The sequence below is a fragment of the Furipterus horrens genome, unplaced genomic scaffold (assembly GCF_987537825.1).
Source record: "Furipterus horrens unplaced genomic scaffold, mFurHor1.1.pri manual_scaffold_2, whole genome shotgun sequence".
NCBI lineage: Eukaryota > Metazoa > Chordata > Mammalia > Chiroptera > Furipteridae > Furipterus > Furipterus horrens.
In genome coordinates, this window is record NW_028327172.1 from 125,606,190 (window position 1) to 125,624,062 (window position 17,873).

At 40.9% G+C, this 17,873-nt stretch overlaps 1 protein-coding gene across 2 annotated transcripts; it reads right to left on the reverse strand.

The window, feature by feature from the left end:
• CASP6 (caspase 6) lies at positions 1-17,295 on the reverse strand. Of its 2 annotated transcripts, none has more exons than XM_090266409.1 (7): positions 17,166-17,295; positions 9,576-9,618; positions 8,878-9,024; positions 8,047-8,123; positions 5,988-6,163; positions 2,138-2,297; positions 1-1,490 (listed from the first exon to the last, which is right to left on the reverse strand). In XM_090266409.1, the coding sequence occupies exons 1-7, from the start codon at positions 17,278-17,280 to the stop codon at positions 1,252-1,254; spliced, it is 957 nt and encodes a 318-aa protein (XP_090122535.1). In that variant the 5' UTR covers positions 17,281-17,295; the 3' UTR covers positions 1-1,251. The 2 variants fall into 2 exon arrangements, with proteins under 2 accessions (XP_090122535.1, XP_090122536.1); XM_090266410.1 differs by lacking the exon at positions 17,166-17,295 and adding an exon at positions 15,766-15,926.
• Positions 17,296-17,873: the final 578 nt, after the last annotated feature.

Below are 17,873 nucleotides of genomic sequence, written 5' to 3' on the forward strand. Positions count from 1 at the left end.
CACGTTACATGTTAATTTTATTAAAAAAGGATTGTACCATTCTGAAACAACAATTTTATGCAGGATTCAACTGTGTCCCCATTGGTTCTACAGTTTCAGATTTAATGGCATTTTGGTGCCTAGATTTATAGACACCAAGGTCACTACATCTAAATAAGAGGATTTTATTCAAATAAACCCTTTGACCGCATTCAAGGAAAAACAATTGTTTTAGAGCTTTTTAACAACATCAGGTAATTTCTCTTAGGTAACCAGAATTGTATCATCTTTGCCTCCAAGGCCAGGCCAATGTTCATAAGTTCAACATGAGTGCTTTTGTGGTTATTACTTCTTGAAAGTAGAAACATGACAATGGCTACCTCTGCGTTGAGTTAAAGGAAAGTAAAATGTTCAACTGATAGTGAAGTCCCTGTATGACCACAAAAAAGGGTATGAATGGATCACTAACCACAGCACTTCTGGAATGCTTTGTGAACTACAGCTCACAAGTTTCAGTTACCAAAGGCCCAAGCATTTAACCATCTTCAGCCTCTGGCAGGTTAGTAACAAAACAATATTACTCAAATTTTTGATATCAGATTTTAAGAACTAACCTTAAAAGTAGCATCTACTTTTCCATTAATATGACGGTCTGTGAGTGAGAGTGACTACTTGGCTATGAATAGTAACTTGAACATGAAGATATGGACAGAATCAAATTTTGCAAGTGTTTCGCCTATATGGACTAAGAATTAACTTTATATTTCTTCCTCAGAATGCAATAGTTCTTAGAGGCTGATTTTTTTAAGTGAGAGTTAGTCATATGAAAAGTGATAATTCACATGTAGATCAATTTATATGACAAACTAAAACAAGTCTGTAAATCACATAAATGAATAAAAATGGGAATTAGAAAAATTTTATAAAACATAAATTATAAAGGGAAAACTAATTCTTGTTTAAAAAACTTTTACTAAACAAACCCCACAAAGTACAAGTTAAATCAGCTAGATATTTTGAGTTATCTTGCAACTTACAAAAAATCAAGTATTAAAATGCTTATGGATTTTTATTTATAGAAATTCCCTGAGGATTGTTTCTACACCTACCTACCCTTTCACCATGTCCAATATGAACTATTTTTTAAAAAGTTCTCTCAATATACATTAAAACATTTTAAATTGCTATCCCATGAGCTTTAATCTAGTGAAACTTATTTATTTTTAAAAAGGGAAATCTATTTTGAATACAAATACAAAAAACAAAATAGCCTTATTCTGATTTTGGAAAGAAATGTAGCTTTTTAGTTAGCATGGAGGCAAAGCAGGGGACCTGCTTCTTTCCGATTGCACTTAGGTCCTGGCAAAAATCCACTCTGCGCTGAGAAACTTTCCTGTTCACTAATGTGAGGAGTTCTGTGAACTCTAAGGAGGAGCCGAATTTTCTCAGCATCTCACACAAATCTTGAATGTACCAAGAACCATTCACAGTTTCCCGATGCGAATAATAACCTAAAAAAGATAGAAAAGGACACTGAAGTTTTCTGGTTTTCAGTTACTGTGACTAAAAAACTTATATAATTCACGGTTACATATGTATAAATTCTCAAAGAACCTTGGAGAAGACTAAGATGTGTCCATGATACAGTTTTTACATTTTTCTCTTTTGACTGTTCTCATGGGAAAAGGGATTAATTCTATATCGTCTAATTAAAGTGGAGTTATTTTTATTTGATTTTCTCTATTACTTAGAAGTTTCCAAGATAACAGTAGCCAGATAATGATTTTGAGAGATAAGATTAGAAAGAATGAAAACATAAAATTATTTACTGCAAAAAAAGAGAACAACCATCATCAAATATTTTTCTACAAAGCTTCCCATGAATATGACCATGATGACACTACCTCCATCGGTAATTCACAGCAGGCTGCTAATATTCAATACAGTTAGGCTTGTAGCTTTTAAACTTTCAGTTCTCAGGGATGATTTTTCTATAAGGTATTTTTACATGTCCATGTTTCACTCTGTGCTGTGTGATCAAAGGAATCTATCCTAAGCCTGTGAGCTTCAGGACCAAATCACCATGTCCCAGTAGAAAGACCCCGATCCAAGTTGCCAAGGAAAGCCAATTCCATGTTTGCATTAGACACCCACACACCTTCTGCCACAGAGTAGCACATGAGGAAGTCTGCTCCAGCAGGCAGTGTGTAAACTGAGGCCGCATCCACCTCAGTGACGTTGGCCTCCAGCTTGTCAGTCTTATGATCCACGACATCCAAAGGAATGACTGGCACATCATGCTGGTTTCCCCGACATGCCTAGGAGACAGGAAGGAAAACCACCTCCTTTATTTACGTACTCTTTTCTTCCTGATGCTCAATACTCAATGCTTACAGCAGATGTATAAGTCAGTACACCTTTGTGTTAACGTCAACAGAAGCCACTTTATCAGCAATTTTTTAAAAAAGCATTCAGGTTTAGAGCAGACTCGAGCTGACAGATTTTTCCCTACTTACATTTTCTTTCAATGTTTTAAAAATATTGGCATCTTCAATTGTACACTAAATTCTGTTGATTGAAAGGTACACTATAGAGAACAAAGTATCTGTGGTTTAAATATTCTGTATAGATAAACCATATCACAGCACCAAGATTGCCTCTTTCTTTATCTAATCAGATATGCTCCCAGATTGGGTTTTCCTTGACTAACTGCTGCCATAACTGATAAGGGTCAAAATGACAACACTTGACCTGAGAAGACAGATATTAATGTGCCTTCTTCCTTTTGCTCCTACTTGAAAGTGAGGTCTCAAATTCTTATCCACTAATTCTGACTCACACAAAGGCTAGTATCAATCTTGTCCGTCCCTTTCCAAAATTCTTATGATGAAGTCCTAATACCCAGCACCTCAAATATGATTGTATTTGGAGATTGGTGTTTAAAGACAAAATTGAGTAAAATGAGATCATCAGGGTGGCCCCTAATCCACTATGACTGGTGTCCTTATAAGAAGAGGTTAGGAACAGACACACACACAGGAAAGGCCACGAGAAGACAGAAGGATAAGACAGTTATCTTTGAGCCACGGAGAGAGGCCTAAATAGAAATCAGTCCTGCTGACACCATGACCTCAGATGTCTTCAAAACTTGTAAGAAAATAAATTTCTGTTGGTTAAGCCACCCAGTCTGTGTACTTTGTTCTGCAGCCCTAGTAAACTGAATACAGCGACCTCACAGATTGTCTTAGCATTATAAACGCATCCAAAAATTATGAAATGGTTAAAGAATGATAAGCTTTAAAAGGAACAAAAAAAGTCCTGAGTGATTTCAAGGTCATCAGATAAACAGAAGGCCCCTACAATCTATTTTTACAGGGAGATTTTAATCTCATTTATAATTATCAGACTTCTGGTCAAGATGGAGGCGTAAGCAGACATGCTCTGCCTTCTCATGCAACCACAGAGAGAATTACAACTAAACCTCAGAACAAATGACACCCAGAACTGTCAGAAAATCAAACTGTATGTAAGCCTGACAACTAAGGATTTAAAGAAGCCACATTCATCCAGACGGGCAGGAGGGGTGGAGATGTGAGAACAGGCGGAGAGGTGAGGAGAAGCGGTGTGGCCTGGAGAGGCAGCGGCAGAATGGGCATAGGTGGCCCCACCTTCACGTGTGGTGGATAAAATCAGGAGGGACACCTTGGGAGCGAGGGATCCCAGCCCCTGGTCAGACTGCACAGCCCAGGGTTTCAGCTCAGGGAAGATAAATCCTCATAACCTCTGGCTATAAAAACCAGTTGGGGCTGGGGTGGCAGAAGAACCTGCCAGATTTTCAGAAGATTCTGCTTAAAGGGCCTGTATGGTTTTAGAACATATGCAGACTCAGCCCCTCTGGAATTCAGCACCAGAGCAACAGCTGGAAGGACACTATTCGCATACAGAGGGTGGATGAAGTGAATGGAAACGGGGCAAGTGCTGGGCAAACCTCCAGATGCCAGGCAGCAGCATCGTCCCCTCTCTGAGCCTTCCCCCCACACAGAGTCACAAAGCCATGAAGTGGGTTGCCCTGTCCTGGTGATTACCTAAGGCTCCATCCCACACAATTTACAGGTGGTTTTTTGACAACAGGACACACTACTAAGACCAGGGAGCCAAAACAGCCCTAACTAATGCACAGAAACAAATACAGGGAGGCTGCCAATTGAGGAGACAAAGAAATATGGCCCAAATGAAAGAACAGAATAAAACCCCAGGAAAAAAAACTAAACAAAACAGAGACAGCCAACCTATCAGATGCAGAGTTCGAAACACTTGTGATCAGGATGTTCAAAGAACTTATTGAGTATGGCAACAACATAAAGGAAGAAATGAAGTTTATACAAGTGAAATAAAGAAAAATCTACAGGGAACCAACAGGGAAGGGGAGGAAGTCAGGATTCAAACCAATGATTTGGAACTTAAGGAAGAAAAAAAGCATTCAACCAGAAAAGCAAGACGGGAGAGAAAGGGGAAAAGGTGCAGGGATGAATAAGCATAATCGGTAGGTACAAAGTAGACAGGGGGATGTTAAGAACAGTATAGGAAATGGACAAGCCAAAGAACTTATATATATGCATGGCCCCTGGATGTGAACTAAGAGGGGGATTGCTGCAGCAAAGGAGGAAAAATTTGGGCAACTTTAATACCATAATCAATTTTAAAAAAATTTTTTTAATGGAATTATCAGGCCTATTTTCACACCTAATTTTCTACGTAGATCACCTGCAACTTGATGCTGTCATCTGCCAAAGCATTTGAATAAGAATAAGAGCCAGCTTTTAAGTGAGGGCTTGCCATGTGCTAGGCACTGCTTTAAGTGGTTTTCATTTGTTTGGCCAGTTCATTTATGCTCACAACCACTCCATGAGGCAGGGCTGTTTTATCCCCATTTCATAGGTGAAGAATTGGAGGCAGAGAAATAACTTAGCAAAACATTTTCCTCCTTTGTGGCTGTCATCCCATAGGGGCTCATTAGTACTTTCCAATTCTCTGTCTTTGACAGTGTTGGCCCCTCCCCTTTTCATGAGGCAATCATGTCATTTTTCTACTTCTCTGGGCCACCCTCCTCAGCTCCTTTCCTCTGCTCATTCCTTACTGGTGTCCCTTAGTTCTGTTTTACACTCACTGTGGGTAAACCCATTTGCTCCCATGGCTTCTGTTACCATCCATCTCCTCATTACTCCCAAATTACTCTTCCATCCCAGGCTGCCCCTCATAGGTCCCAGACCTGTCCCTCCAACAGCATGTCCCACAGACACCCCAATGTAGTTGTCCAAATAAGAAACCAGGGAATTATCTGCAACTTTTCTTATAGACCTCCACTCCCTCCCCTTAATGTTCTATGGCAGCAATGTGGTCTCAGTGCTCTATGCCATTCATGGAAATAAAAAATTCCAGCAGTGGAACATCAGGAATTTTCTTTCTTGTTCAGAATTCTTATTGATGTACTAAGTGATGTTATTTAGACCTAAAAATATTTTTATCCCAATACCAATTTGGCAGGGGGAAACAGCAGCTGTGTTTAAGGGAGGATGTGAAATGATGAAGCAAGCTAGGAACAGAACTCTCCACGGCTGCATCCTCCCCACTGGCTGACGCGCTCCCCAGCTCCCAGAGAACCCACTCCGGTCTGAGCCAGCTGCCCTGCACTACACTGTCCAGTTGGCAGGTACTTTCTGTGGTGGCTCCACTCTGACACCAGGCTGGGCCCATGCAGTAGCACACTGGTACAATAATTTTGAGTCATTTCAAATGTCAATTTTGGCAATAAAGACACCAAAGGTCTTTATTTATTCTCTATGTTAAGAAAGAATTAACACTAATTAATTCAAATTGCAACTCTGGCTGGACATCAAAAAGGGTTTTTCTAGTACTAGAGAAAGTTACTTTTGAAATTAGATTTAGTTGTTAATCACATGTGTAGACCCTGGACTTTATAATTAAGATTATAACATGATCAGTCTTACCTGAATGATAAATATCTTGGGTTTTCCAACCAGGCTCTGACACTTGTCTCCTTTGAACAAGCCAGTCAATGTCTGAATTTCAATTTTGGCATCATATGCGTAAATGTGATTGCCTTCGCCGTGACTCAGGAAAACACATAAAAAGCAATCGGCATCTACATGGCTAGAGGTTGATGCTATAAAGGACCCCCAAATTAATACAGAAATGAAAATAAGATGCTTATTAAATACCTATTAAAATTCAATTGACTTATACTAAAATTATATACATATCACTGAGGGAGGGAGAAAACTTGTTATTCTTATAGTAAATGTAAAATATCTGTAATGAAACACAACTTATTTTATCAAATAACTTATACCATACTGTATCTGATTTTTAAAAATCAAAATTATTAAAGTTCAAAGTAATAAGAGTTTGAATAGATTTCATTAGTTTTTCTAAAATACAGAAAAATGACGTGTAAAACATAAAGGGGTATTCTGGGGAACCCTCTTCAATGTCCAAGTCATTCTGGCAATGAAAGTTTTCTGAATCAGCAGAGAGCTTCTTAGAGCAGACTGGAGAGACCCAGGAACTGCTACATAACAATTCCGTGTGTTGTTGCACCTCCAGTGAATGCAGCACCTTTAATATACATATACAGCACTTAGAGCTTCCAAAAGAGTATTAAGACATGAGATTGATGTCCTCCAAAGCTTATGAGCAGGCAAAATAGAAAACTTGGTAAACAACCAGTTAAAATTAAAATGATATACAGATTAAAAGAGTGCTGGTGTGGAGGTTCCTCAAAAAATTAAAAACAGAACTACCATATCATCTAGCAATTCCACATATGAGTATTTATCCAAAGAAAATCAAAATACAAACTTGAAAAAAAAAATAAAGCTCCCCTATGTTCATGCAGCATTAGTTATAACAACTTAAGATCTGTAAACCTAATTGTCCATTGATGAATGGATAAAGAAATTCTGGTGTGTATATATGCAATGGAATATTATTCAATGATAAAAAGATAATAAAATCTTGCCATTGTAATAACATGTATGGAGCTATAGTATTATGATAAGTGAAATAAATCAAAGGAAGACAAATATCACATGATTTCACTTCTAAAAAAAATCCAACCAATCAACCAATCAAACAAAAAACCAAGCTCACAGACATGAAGAACAGATTGGTAGTTGCCAGAGGATATGGGGGGTGGAGAGGAGTGGGCAAAGTGGGTAAAGTGGGTCAAAGGTACAAACTTCCAGATATAAAATAAGTCATGGGGATATAATGTACATCATGGGAACTATAGTTAATACTGTATTGCATACTTGAAAATTGCTAAGAGTAAATTCTTTTTCAGGATTACATTTTTTAGAAAAAAGCCTTCATCACAAGAAAAATAATTTTGGTACCTATGTATAGTAAAGGATGGATGGTAACTAGACTTATTAGGAACTAGACATTTTGCAATGTATATATGTATTGAATCATTATGTTGTATACCTGAAACTAATATAATGTTATATATCAATTATACCTAAAAAAATAAAAGAGCTCCAAAGAAAGTTTAAATTATATAAATATTATAATGGTTCATCAGCAAGTGACATGAAAATCCATGGCATGCAGTGATTATTATGATAAACATAAATTGTTAAAATACCTACTGCATACTGATATAGAAATTAAGAGATAATGTATGTAATCAACAGTATTTTGAAGTCAGTAAAAGACTTCGGTATGGAAGGAGTCAATTAAAAAAATGACTGCCCAACATATGTACTGTTTGCATTTTAGACTTTTAATAGTCAAATGAAAAGGTCATTTCATTCATTTCTAGAATAACAGGCTAAAAGTAGAGGTCTGCTAAATATAAACTTTGGAGGCATAATACTTTGCAAGGGTCTCTAAATCTGGTGGCTAATAAGCAGATAGGCACAACCAAAAACCTACAACCTATACCAAATTATCTGATAAGACTTTTTACAACAGTTAATTATTTACATATAGGATAATTAAAATACGCAATCCCATCAGAGGAAGATGAATAGGAAAACTACTTACCCTCATGAATTTTGAGCAATAGTTCTTCTGCTTTAAGATCATTAAAGCATTTCACTTCAAATCCCAAATCTGACAGCCTGGTGATAGATTACATTGGAAATTAGCTTATGCACTACTCAAAGTTGTCACATACCCTACTTGAGGAATTTATATACATTTTATCACACATATATTGTCTTCTCTTTAGGGGGAAAGAAAAAAAATCAAATATGACAATGATGGTTTTCCTGGGTCACCCATGATAAGAAAGGATTTACTAGTAATGATGCCTGATTCAAGTTAGAATATTGTGTCTGCTATGCAAATACAGGTGAACCTTGAATAACAAGGGTTTGTGCTGTAAGAATGCAGTTTTACGTAATTTTTTTCAATAAATATCTGTACTGTTTTTGATTTGAGGTAGAGAGTCTATGGGTGTAGAGGGCTAATTATAGGTATTGATCTATGCCATTTTATACAAGGGACTTGAGCATCTGTACATTTTGGTACCCACAGGGGACCTAAAACCAATCCCCTGTGGATACTGAGGGACAACTTAGTTTTAGAGGAGTCAAAAGTTAGATGTAGATCTGTGACTTGTGTGGGCAGTCAGCACTCCTAACCCCTGAGTTTTCAAGAATCAACTGTATATTTGTAACAATACAGAGCCTGTTAACATTTAATGGAACAGGGATAGGAAGAAAACTCAGGCAAGTTCTTAAGGGGAGCTGTGCCCAACTGAGGCTCATCCTCAAATACTCTTGCTCTGTTATTTCTTCAGTGCGGACAAGTTTCCATAAGTAGTTATCACTTAAATACCTCATCACCCTGACCTGTAGATAAAACTACTACCTGCGCATAAGATTGTCTCTGTCTGCGTTGGTGCCCCGCCTCTCTGGCAGTGTTAAGTGCCAGAAGAACCTCTCATGATTGAAGATTAACGCAAGTCCTCTCCTCTTGTGGTCCATTTTGTACTTTTCTGCTGGATCAAACATTTCACTGTTAATGAAAAATTTAAAAAAACAATCATTTTTAGGTCATATTAAATAATGAGCTCCTCACAACCCAAAGTCCATATGTAGGGTAGAGAGAGGCCTGCTGCTTCCTCCTCCTGCCAGGCTGACACGCCACTGGTGTGCACCAGGAAAGCCTCACAGCCAGGCTAGTAAGGACAGCCCTGAAATATGTCTGGACCAACTGGTGATCGGCAGCCACGGTGAGCACCCACCCGTAATCTGCCTATAGTGGCATCTCTCCCCTAGGAACCCAGGATCCAGCAACCAAGGACAACGGCCTGCCCGGGGCCCATCTCTAGCCCTAGGGCCCACACTACACCAACTCTTAAATATTCTGAACAACACTCTAGGCCCTTTCACAACCAGGGCAGGAAATAACCTGTTATTATCTTCAAATGGACTCTCCAAATGCTAAAACCTGACATACTCATTTCTACCTTCCAGTTTCCAAGTCCCTTGCTCGCTTTGATTTTTTATAATCTGATCATGATCACCACAGGAAGAGAACTTTATTAGAAAAGAGCATATTTTTACCTCTTATAGAAGGCATCTGTTTCTGTTATATTTTGTTCCTCACCTATTAAAAAAAAGTTAATTTTTGTTAATTAATTTACTTTTTGACTTACAGTAGTGAAACACAGCAGGGACTCCCATCTGGATGCCTAAACGCTGCTCTGGTATATAAAAACAGGGTAAGGGAAGAGGAAGGGAAACTGCTTAATAAACAAATGAACTAAAAAGTAATAGCGTAATTCCTTTTCACCCCCAACTCTTACCTGCAAAATAGCAAAGAATATTCTATAGAGAAATGGAGGAAATATTATGCAAATGCATTCACTGCAAAATAAGCCTAGAGTAAGTTTTTTGGTTATGGAACTCAGATAAAAATGTTTTTGTAAATGTTCCCTGAAACAGAAGAAATTAAGTCATTCAGGAGAACCAAAACACACTGTGTGGTTACTACGGGAAGAGGTCAAAGTTTGGGTGGAGGAAGGGAAGGGGCAGGGCAAAGGCTTAGAGTTTGGATCTTCTGAATGATACATTTGCCCTTATACCTTATAACGGGGAACCCCAGCTCCCAACTCATGATCAGACTTCTCACCTTCTGGACCACCGTTCAGGGAAATCCCTCCCCATCCCCTAGAACGGTGCTGTGCAACAGGACTTGCTGTGGTGATGGGATTGTTCTGTAACTGCACTGTCCCATATGGCAGCCACTGGCCACACGTGGCTCTTGAGCACCTGAAATGTGGCTACTGCAACTGAGAAACTAAATTTTTAATTTTATTTAATTTCAATTAATTTAAAAAAAAATTTTTTTAAGATTGTATTTATTTTTAGAGAGAGGGGAAAGGAGAAAGAGAGGAAGCGAAACATCAATGTGTGGTTGCCTCTCATGTGCCCCCAACTGGGGACCTGGCGTGCAACCCAGGCAGGCGCCTGACAGGGAATCGAACCGGCGACCCTCTGGTTCACAGGCTGGTGCCCGATCCACTGAGCCACACCACCAGGGCTAATTTCAATTTAAATAACCACACATGGCTCGTGGCTTCTGTACTGGATAGCACAGTAAGTCTAGTGTCTTCTACCATAAGGACCCACATACCCATAATTTGTTTTCACCCGATCAACTTAACAGCTTAGAGGGGAGAGAGAAAGTAATGTATAAACAAACATACTAAGTACAGCAGGATGCACTTCTCAGTTGAGGTCTTTCAGGAAGGACGGACCCTAAAGTATAGACTCCTACCCATCACCTTCTAGCCAAGAGGACCATGTTCCTTCCTCTCCATAGTCTCTCCCTGACTCCTGATTGTTCTAACCTCTCCTCTCCTCACTGACAAAAACCCACCTTGGTAGTGGGCGTGAGGTGGGGAATCCAACCCAGGTGTCCATTCTTCCTGGAGTTCACCCAGCATTCAGAGCCAACCAAGACCCCACTAAGGCATCTTCCTCTCTCATAGCCCCTAAGTCAGTTTTTCTCCACCTCTGCATCAATTCCTGGCCTCAGTGCTAAATGCAGATTCCTGGATCCTAACCCAGACTTAGAGAATGAGAGTTCTGGGAGAGGTGACAATCTGTATTTTTAACAAGGTAATTTTTACACAAACCACAGACTAGGAGTCAGCAGCAGCCTCTCTAATCTCCCAATGCATCCTCTCCATCTCCCAAGGTGTCCTTCCTCCTCCACACACTGCTGTACTGAAATGCTTCCTACTCTATGCCCTGTTCTACCAGGATACTTCCTATTCCACACACACCACTCCATGGGAGGTATTTCCTACTCTGTACTTGGCTCTACTGGGATACTTTCTACTCCACACACTACTCTTTTAGGAGACTTCCTACTAAGACAATGCTCTACCTGGAGGTATTTCCATACAGCACATACCCTTCTATCGGGATAGTTCATACTAGTCGGTGCTCTACCCAAGGATACTTCTTGACTGCACACACTACTCTGTATGAATTCTTCCCACTAGACACTGCTCTATCAGGAGACATTTTCCTTTCGCACACACTGCTATGCCAAGGATACTTCCCACCTTCCATACTGCTCTGTCTACCTCTGTACATACACTGCAGACCCAGGATTCTTCCCAATTCACACGACTTGCCTCATACATCCTACTGTCCTACTCCATCCACAAACTGCTCTACCCAGAATTCTTCCTACTTCTTTCTCCACACACTGCTCTACTAAGACTCTCTACCCCACATACTGCCCTACCAGGATGCTTTCTAATCCACAATTTGCTCTATGGGGGATACTTCTTACTTCCTACAGTGCTCTACCAATATACTTCCTACTTCACACATCACTCTACCAATATACTTCTTACACTCTCTACTCTATATAAACTGTTCTATCCAGAATACTTACCACTTCACGCATTGGCCTACCTGCATACAGCCCTCTCCTCACTGCTCTTACCAGGATACTACACGTTCCACACAGTGCTTACCAGGGACATGTCCTCTTCCACACATTGCTCTATGAGTAATACTTCCTACTACACACTCTGTACTTCAGGGATACTTTCATTCCACACTCTACTACATACATCCTACCCCCACACTGCTCTGCTATGGATACTTAAGGTCCACATACTACTCTACTATGGATACAGAGCACACACTGCTCTAATGGGATACTTCCTGCTCCACTCACTGGAACACATTCTACTGCAAACAGTGCTCTACATAGATATTTCCTATCTACTTCCTGCTCCACACCATGGTCCACCAGGATACTTCTTGCTCCACTCACTGCTCTATCAGGAACACATCCTACTCTAAACACCACTCTACATATATACTTCTTGTCTACCAGGATACTTCCTATTCCACACCACGGTCTACCCTGGATACTTCCTACTCCACACACTGATCCATCAGGATACTTCTTTCTCCACATACTGCACTACCAGGTTACTTCCTACTCTATATACTGCTGTACCCAGGACACCTCTTTAATCCATAAACTCGCCTACCCGGCATACTTCCTGCCCCACACACTATTCTATGGGGTTACTTCCTACTCCCTATACTGTTCTACTGAGGCAGCACAGCGATGTTCTCTTTCCATTTTCAAAGACATTCCACAATCTACCTCCATTTAATAACCTCATCTCCTTATCTTTAAAGATATTATAAAGAAACAGAATAACTTAAACACATGAAATCCTTGTCTGCAAGCCAATCACCTCCTTCACCCCTCAAATGCCAGCATAATTTGGAAAGCATTGAGTCTCTTTTATGGTACACAAAGTATGTATTAGCAGACCCAGCAGCTTACCTCTCCTAGCTTTTGCACCATATTGGCTAGTAAGCCTAAGGCAGCTTTAAGTGAGCCTGTCAGCAGCTATGACAAACAGCCCTTCACCAAACTAAATCAAATCTTTGAGCATGAAAGCATTGGAGATGTACACTCAACTGGGTCTTTAAAGTTTGTTTCTTATGGCCATGAAAGGATCTTCACAGTTCCTCCTAGCAAGGTGTAATTTGACATGTGCATTTGGGTTGTCAGCAGATATTGCCCTATGCTTATCAAGACCTATAGATTCAGGAATGAGAGCTAGTTTTAAGTCGTTCAAGATAATCTGCTTAAAGTGACACTCATTTTCAAAGTTTACAGATAAGGCATTCTCAGTGAGGGATTTCTTAAGTATTTTGCTGTTATTGTTAATGCTATAGGCTCTAAAAAACTTTGGTTCTGATCCGTGCCAGCTCCAACCTTCCCTCTAATATAAATGTATACCCTGCATCCTGCAATAACAATAAATGACCAGGTCCAGCTGCCATTCTAGTCTAGCAGTCTGTTGAATCAGAACAGAAAGCCATGAAGATAGACATTAGAACCTAAGTTCCAATACTTGCCTGGAGTTGATAAACTTTACCCAGGTCTCAGATATAAAACATTTTGACTCTGTCGGTCATTCTAAGCTGTATGTACCAAGCAGACAACCTTTCTGGAAGGCTGTGTTAGAGTGCGAGTCTCCAAAAATCCCCAGAGCCTGCAGGTTGGGGGATGGGGAAAAGGGAACAGCTTATAAGATGCCTTCACATGACTATGACTAGTAGCTTAGTGTCTCAGTTATGCAAATGACTTTGGTTCTTCCAAGGCCCCAAGAAGATGGGAGGGGTTTGACCATGGAATGGTGCAGAGGAGCACACAGAGCCTGCTCAAGGTTCTGTGAATGGTCAGAACTCGTTACCATGCCCACTGCGTCACAGGACGCAGTCAGGGATTTAAAAATAGGTGGCAGACATTTTAGTGGGAGAATACTATGAGGCTTTGAAAGGAAAGGGAGAACTCTATGCGGTTTACAAGGAGGCTGGTAACTCCACTCCGTTCTGCATTAAGAGCTGGAGCGCGCCACAACACAGGCAAAACCTCCCCAATCAGGATCGAATGATTGGGAGCTGCCAGTAAAGCTAAACTGTGTCTGGGAAGTAAAAAGACTGTATCTCTGACTTTTCTAAAACTAGCCTGGTTTGGTAGGGGGAGGCAGAACTATATGTTTGTGGGTGTTTTAAAGAAAATAAAACTTAAAGGCAGAAATCCGCAAATAATCTAAATCTATGTAACTATTCAATAAAGTTCTTTTTGTTTTCACTAAATTCTGGTATTGAGAGTTAAGCTTCTGGCGGTGGGCAATCGGGCCCCTAATAACTGAACAGCCCGTGGGTTCTATTTCCATCGGGGCAGCCCGTTACAGTTGCACTTTAACAAGGATCATACCGCATGAACACAAATAAATTGGTCAAAAGGGTAAATGGCTTTCTTGACATGGAGAAAATAAATTTTAATAAAGAAGATAACCTATATTTCTAGAGTCCTATTATTTGCAACCTGTTTATCAAAAACAGGTCTGTCACTAAACATGACTCTTCACTCCTCATACTTCTTTGCTCCTTAAACTAGTTTAATTTTTACAAAACAAATCTCTCCTTTTTTCCCTTCACCTTTGAGATTTCTCCAAATAATTCTACACCTTTCACTTGTTGATGGCCTGGCACTTTAGATGCTTTCTGTCACTGGGCTCCACAGCTCCCTGAAGCCTGAGAAAGTGCAGTGGAGTTGGGATTGAAAGCCAGGTCCACCTGTGGAATCCCGTGCAGCACTATGTCAGCATGTTAAACCCTCTCCCACCAGAGAGAGGCCAGTCCAACCTTTCTAACCTAAGTGTTCATGTCTCCAAACTTCTGCATCTATAGTCATACTGATACTTAAGAAAATTTACCCATACTTCCTATCAACAAATAATCCTATAATGAGTAACCCTGGTCATTCATAGAACAAACTGGAAAAGGGGTGGGGTGGACCAAAAAAAAAAAAAAAGAAAAGAAAAGAAAAGGTAGAAAAAGGAATATAATCAAAATAATGGAAGAGGAGGTGCCCTGCCTATTGGTCGGGCATCCCGGATCCCTGCTCTTGTTTTCCACCCCCACCCCACCCCCACCCCTTAGGTTCCGAGTTGGAAATGGCCACTAGACCCCTGCACTGCCTGCCAAGGGCAAGACCCCTCCCTGAGTGACCTTATTATGACTTTCTACAGCTTGTCTCTGGGGCAAGGCTTGTTCAGTGCAGCTAGAATACTAGCACTCGGAATGAACTGCTAGTACAACAACCTTAAAATAAACTGGCCAGGCTCAGAATTTCTCAACCTTATCAGTAATTTAATTAATAAGTGACAGGGAAGAACGTTCTAAAGTACACGTTTAGCAGTTGATTACTTTGTAGAGAAAAGCTGCTGGTTTCCTGGATGTAGGAGAGCGTTCTGATCCTTGGCTCACACCCGCGGAGGCCTGGCTTTGTCTCCAGAGTAGTCCAGGCACGCACAACGGGGGCTGGCCGGTCAGGCTTCCACTACTACTGCGGGCAACCACTTCTTTAACTTTTCCTTACAAGTGAGTAAACAAAACCAGATCCAATTTCCAGAAGTTAACTTTTCGTGACCAGGAGCGGGGGAGCCAGGGCCGCCGGGCCAGTCTGTTAACGCTTACGTGGCTGGCGCCCAGGAAGGGCTCGCCTCTGTAGGACAAAAGAGGCGGGGCCGCCCAGCAAAGAGGGGTGGCGAGATCCCGAGTTGTTTTCCAGGACAAAGAACCACATTGCCACGTTGCACCCACCGTAGCTGAGCGCCTCCCCCCAGGGCCCGCAAACTTCCTCGGGCCGCCCAGCACAGCCGGGAAAGCTGGCGACCTAGGGAACCCCTACCTGCAAGGCCAGCCTCTCGGGGCCCAGGTCCCAAGCTCATTGTGGCTCCAGCGCAGCGTCCACAACCGGGAGGTCTCGGCTTCCTAGAGCCGGACCGCAGCACCGCCCCTTCCTCCACCCTCTCCTCGCCAGCGGTGCCTCCGCAGGGTTAAAGTTTCTTCCCTCCCTCCAGAGTCCGCAGGGCTCAGAGCGCCGCGGGGCGGGGCCACGCAGTCTAGGCTGCCTGGGGCCAGGAGAGACCGACTTTTCCTACCAGCCAGTACCTGTGGGACCTAGGGCAGCCCAGGTAGAAAGCCCCAGGCGACCTTAGATCACCTGCGATGAGCTGAGGCTCCCTCAACCCCACCCCAAACGTTTGCTTTTCCAGACCCGCATAAAGGTGAAGGATGTTGTGTGTCATCGTGTTTCAGGTTGTGAACCCTGAGGACTAAGAAGGACTCCTGATGGCTAACTGGGCTCACACAAACAAAAAAAAAACAAACAGATATAGTGAGCCACGTGCACACACTGAACTGGACCATGATGGAGAAGGAACTTAGAAAGGGAAGAGAAAGTTAAGGGGAGGGGCTATTATATCCAGAGAGCTCTGTTATGAAGAGTTCTTCCTGTATGGTTCTGAGATGAGAGTATACAACTCCTCCCGTAAGCCCTAGCTCCTCCCACAAACCCTTCTGATTGTGTCTGGCTAAGTCTCTGTCATAATTTTTATCAAAGCTTATTAGGGAAGGAATCATGCAGAAACCGGGAGCCAGGACTTTGGGGGACCTATAGATTAGAGTTTGTCTTGAGTCAAAGCATGTTGTCCTCACTCATAAAATGCTGCTCTGTGTGCAAATCAGTGTGATGGGGCACTTAAATATTGCATTTAATTCAGCACCCCCTTGCGTGACTAGCTATTGTATAATTTGCTTCAATTACAACTTTTGTTTAAAATTGTTGTTCTCAAATACAACTCTCTAAGACTGAATGAAAAGTGGCCTTATCTTTTGTTAAATTCTTTGGGCTTTGTCATTTAAAAGTGACCAACTTCATACTGGGGAAAAAATATGTTAAGGCACCATTTCTAATACTGTACGTTAAAATTAACTATAAGGGATATTTAAGAAATAAGGAAGGGGTTGATCGGTCTTCTATAAATGTTATCCTAATATTAGAAAGAGAAAAAAATCTAACTTGATAATTTTTCCTACATGTTCTTGTGGTTCAAAGATCATGCTTGGTCATTAAATAGAATATGAAATCAAAGAAGGGTTTTACTCACCCCATACTATTTACTGTTGATTTCATTGAAAGCATAAAATATTTCCAGAAATTCCCCTGGCCGGGTGACTAAATTGGGTAGAGCATTGTCCCATACACCAAAAGAGGTTTCAGGTTCCTTCCCTGGTCAGGGCACATACCTGGGTTGCGGGTCTGATCCCAGGCCAGGACACGTATGGGAAGCAACTGATCGATGTTTCTTATATTGATATGTTTCTCTCTCTTCCTTCCTCTGTCTATAAAATCAATAAACATATCCTTATATGAGAATTTTAAATTTTTTTTCCAGAAATCAGAGTTACAATTCTTTAGTTAAGCAGAATATCAATATCTCCCTCATATGGTTGTTGTGACAATTGAGTTAAATGACTTTACTTAGAACAATGCCTGGCTTGTAGAGAGCTCAATAAATTATTTTTATTACTATCTTCCTCTAATTGAAAGCAGGATTTGCCTTCTTTTGGTTTCCCTATTACCAAGCCCAGTTGCCTAGCATATAGGAGGTACTAAATAAATATTTATCCATTGTATGAGATTCAGTTTTTCAGCATTCACACTCAGGACTTCATTCAGTTTGAATGTGTTATCTGACCACCAGAGCCTCCTGTCCTTTTGCCTAATCTCCTCTGCTTGAGTCCTGAAAACGCCCCCTCTATAGGAGCTGAACTCCAATTGATTGACCTTCCACTTAGCTGGAAGTAGCAGATGAAAGGAATTCATTTTCCCCCCTAAATATCTTGTTACCTCAGAATATTGTATTGCTTTTGTAGCATATGTGGTTATACAGGTTATACTTTAAAATATACAGGGGTGGGCAAAAGTAGGCTTACAGTTGTGAGTACACAAAA

Bases quoted from the DNA above. Each gene is read 5' to 3' on its own strand.
- CASP6 (XM_090266409.1), bottom strand. From the start codon at position 17,280: ATGTTTATTGATTTTATAGACAGAGGAAGGAAGAGAGAGAAACATATC. The intron at 9,619-17,165 runs GTATGTGCCCTG...TTTTTTTAATAG, and splicing joins GGATCAGACCCGCAACCCAG to GTGAGGAACAAAATATAACA. The intron at 1,491-2,137 runs GTGTGTGGGTGT...TATCTTTTTTAG, and splicing joins GTGCTACTCTGTGGCAGAAG to GTTATTATTCGCATCGGGAA.